Genomic DNA, 3,339 nt, shown 5'->3' on the forward strand with positions numbered 1-3,339 from the left:
TGAAGAGGCCCCACTTAACCAATCGAATCTCAGGAAATATTTGACATCATTTCATCACTTTTTTGGTACATTGTGATTTAAATAAAAATAAAAAAAGTAATATAAAAATGACCATTTAAAAATGGCCCCTTTCTGGCCCTAATATGATATTGAATAAGGAAAGTTGTGAGACCAAAAGCCAAGTAAACACCTACATGTATTTGTATTCTTCTCCTTTTCTCTGTATAATCTGTTGACGCGCTCCACCAGCTCCCATTTTTCACAGCACCCGGAGTAGTTGACGAAATTCCTTGCCAGGATCTCCTTCAGCTGCCTGACTGACAGGCCCTTGATGTCCCTCACGCTGGAGATGTCAGAGACGGATGCTCCGGCTCCATGGCGTGTCTGAGGACTCGTCTAAAAAAACCAAAACAAAACAAATAAAAAAAAAACAAATAACATTGTTATAGACAAAAATGTCTGCTTTGTTTTAAAAACAATAATAAAAAAAATCAGGACTTAAAATCTGTTTTTGTATTGTAACAAGTATGAATATATGGATCATCTGAGGAGTTTGTTCACTGGAGTCCAAGTTAAGGAGCGACACCGGTGTGGTCTCATCCAAGTCCTGCAGGAAAACAATGTTCAGTCGGGAAAGTGCCAGATTACAGTAGATTAGGGTTACGCTCTCCTTTACCCGGCTTACTGGGTGAACTGGAAACAAAAGTGCATTGTACTTTCCATTCACAGACAAGACTAGCGACTCCACAAGCAAGCGCTTACAGCGAATCCCGACAGTTCAGAGGTGAGCTGTGTCTGTAAAGCGATCGGGCTCTCTGGTTGGTTTCTCACCTGGTTGGTTTCGGGACTTTCGCTCCTGCTGAGCGATTCCTCCAGCGTGGCAGCAGACAGCTCCGAGGCAGGCGGCGCGATGGAATCTGTTAGCGTGCGATGGATGTGAGAGAGGAGGCTGGCCGTGTTAGGGTCCTCCACCTCCTCGTCGTCATCATCATCATCATCATCATCCTCCTCCTCATCCTCATCTTCCTCCTCCTCGTCCTCCACCTCAAAAGCCCGATGACAGAGGACCAAATCGACCAGGTCCTCCTTCTCCCTGCAGGTGTCAGTGGAGATGCTCCGCAGCAGCAGATACTGACGCAGGTCCCTCACTGGCAGACGCATGAGCCGCGGCCGATGGAACGCCGTGGCCTTCAGCAAATGGCAGGTGGCGCAAATGCGTAGGCTCTCCAGAACCTCGGTGCACAGCGAGCAGAAGCTCTTCTTGCAGTCGCAGCAAGTGTACTGGATGCGGGAAGGAAACGACAAGCTGGGGTGATGGAGGTGAGGCAGACGGACGTTTTCACACAGGTTTAAAAACTGTCGCCAGACCCTAATATTCGGTCATAAATTTAAAGTCTATGCTTAGATTTGTTTGTTTTTCAATTAGCTCACAAGGATAAATACTTTTTGTTTTCTCTAAAACGCTAAAATCTTTTCCCTGTTTTTGCATTTATGTATTAATTTGTACATTTTTAAAAAAAATACGAGGATCCATTATGAATCCAGACAGCGCTCCAGAGTGCACCATTAACCCTCTGATGCGTAAGTGGGTCCTTTTTGACCCGGTGAGGTCATCTTTTTGCAATATCTTTGTAATGAAAAGTTTTCATCACTTCATATTACAGGTATTCCTCAAGAAACATGTTACTGATATCATGCAATTAAAATTTTTAATTTACCTTTTATATTTTTTAAGAAATAGCATGTTTTATGTTACTACCCCATTCTTCCGTGAGTGGGTCCAAAATGACCTGAATTCATTTCCTATGGAATTTAATGGGAATCTTTGTTTCTTACCAACTGTGACTGTCAGGAAAACATTCTTCTGTGAACCAAACACACTGAGACCTAAGTGTCACCCCTGAGTAATATTATATTACACAGCAAGAACTTTTACATATAAGTATTATCTCTATTTTTTATCTCACAAATGTGTTGGTGTGTGTCAATCATGAATATGTGACAGCGTTATTGTCACGAATCAACATATTAGCCTTCTTCAAAGTTAGCTAACACTAGTTATCTAACCAACTAGCTAACATTACCACCTATACTTTATTGTGCATGAGTATTATTTGTGTGTGTGTGTGTGTGTGCGCGTGGGTGTGTGTGTCTCTATGTGTGTCTGACACCCTGGATAAGAAAACCAAGAGAGAAAGTGTGTTGAATGACATACAAAACCTGTTGGTCAATGTGTTCAGGGTTTGTTCTTTTATCATAGCTATAGAAATAAATGCATAAATAAATGAGCCAGAAAAGTATAGAAGTGCCTTCTTTGGGTCGGGGAGGATGTCCTGCCCCAAGTGGAGGAGTTCAAGTATCTCAGGATCTTGTTCACCAATGAGGGAAAAATGGAGCTGGAGATCGACAGGCGGATCGGTGCAGCGTCTGCAGTGAAGCGGGCGTTGTACCGATCTGTCGTGGTGAAGAGAGAGCTGAGCCAAAAAGCGAAGCTCTTGATTTACTGATTGATCTAAGTTCCTACCCTTGTCTACGGTCATGAGCTTTGGGTCATTTCTGAAAAAAACGAGGTCACGTTTACAAGCGGCCAAAATTAGTTTTCCCTGTAGGGTGTCTGGGCTCTCCCTTAGAGATAGGGTGAGACCCAGGACATGCCAACGATGTTTCTCAGCTGGTCTGGGAACGCCATGGGTTCCCCCAGAGTAGCTGGAACAAGTGGTTGGGGAGAGCGAACACTGAGCCTCCTTACTTAGGCTGCTGACCCTGCGACCCAACCCTGGAATAACGGAAGGTAGGTGGGTGGGGGGATGGATGGATGGATAAATAAATCCCACACATACACACACTCACATGCGTGATACACATAGCATAATAGAATAGAGACAGTAATGTTAGCTAGCTTGATTAGCTAGCTAGTTTCAAGAAACATGCTCTTTTGCAGCTCCCCCCCCCCATGCCCACACATACATAATTGATGTTAACATTGTCCATTATTGACATTTCATCATTGTTGTAAAATTGCTGCTGTGGTCATTTTGTTTTAAAACTGTTCTCCAAATTGTCAGAAATGTTCTACAAATTGTTCTAAAAACATTTTAAAAAGTGAAAAATGAAAATATTTCAAGCATGAAATAATTCTTGTGTGAAATAAAACACAGTAGAAAGTATACAAAACATTATTTTGAATCAAAATGTCAAAAAGGACCCACTCACGCATCAGAGGGTTGAAAAGGCAAATAACCGAGCGGCGCTGCAGGACACATATGCAAAACCCTGTAACTGTCCTAGTTCATGACAAGCTTTAAACAAACGTTTGAGATAACAGACTGTAATGTCATG

General features: G+C 42.6%; 1 protein-coding gene across 3 annotated transcripts in view; it reads right to left on the reverse strand.

The window, feature by feature from the left end:
- LOC106953537 (E3 ubiquitin-protein ligase RNF34-like) overlaps positions 1–3,339 on the reverse strand; it is a 13,178-nt gene that overhangs the window by 4,842 nt on the left and 4,997 nt on the right. For all 3 annotated transcript variants that reach the window (XM_015042382.1, XM_015042380.1, XM_015042383.1), the window contains exons 3-4: positions 832–1,281; positions 195–396 (exon numbers count right to left, since the gene is read on the reverse strand). In XM_015042382.1, the coding sequence (XP_014897868.1) occupies positions 195–396; positions 832–1,281 (652 nt within the window). The remainder of the gene's footprint in view (positions 1–194; positions 397–831; positions 1,282–3,339) is intronic.

Source organism: Poecilia latipinna, unplaced genomic scaffold (genome assembly GCF_001443285.1).
Source record: "Poecilia latipinna isolate Pla-1442-1.1 unplaced genomic scaffold, P_latipinna-1.0 Scaffold587, whole genome shotgun sequence".
Lineage (NCBI taxonomy): Eukaryota > Metazoa > Chordata > Actinopteri > Cyprinodontiformes > Poeciliidae > Poecilia > Poecilia latipinna.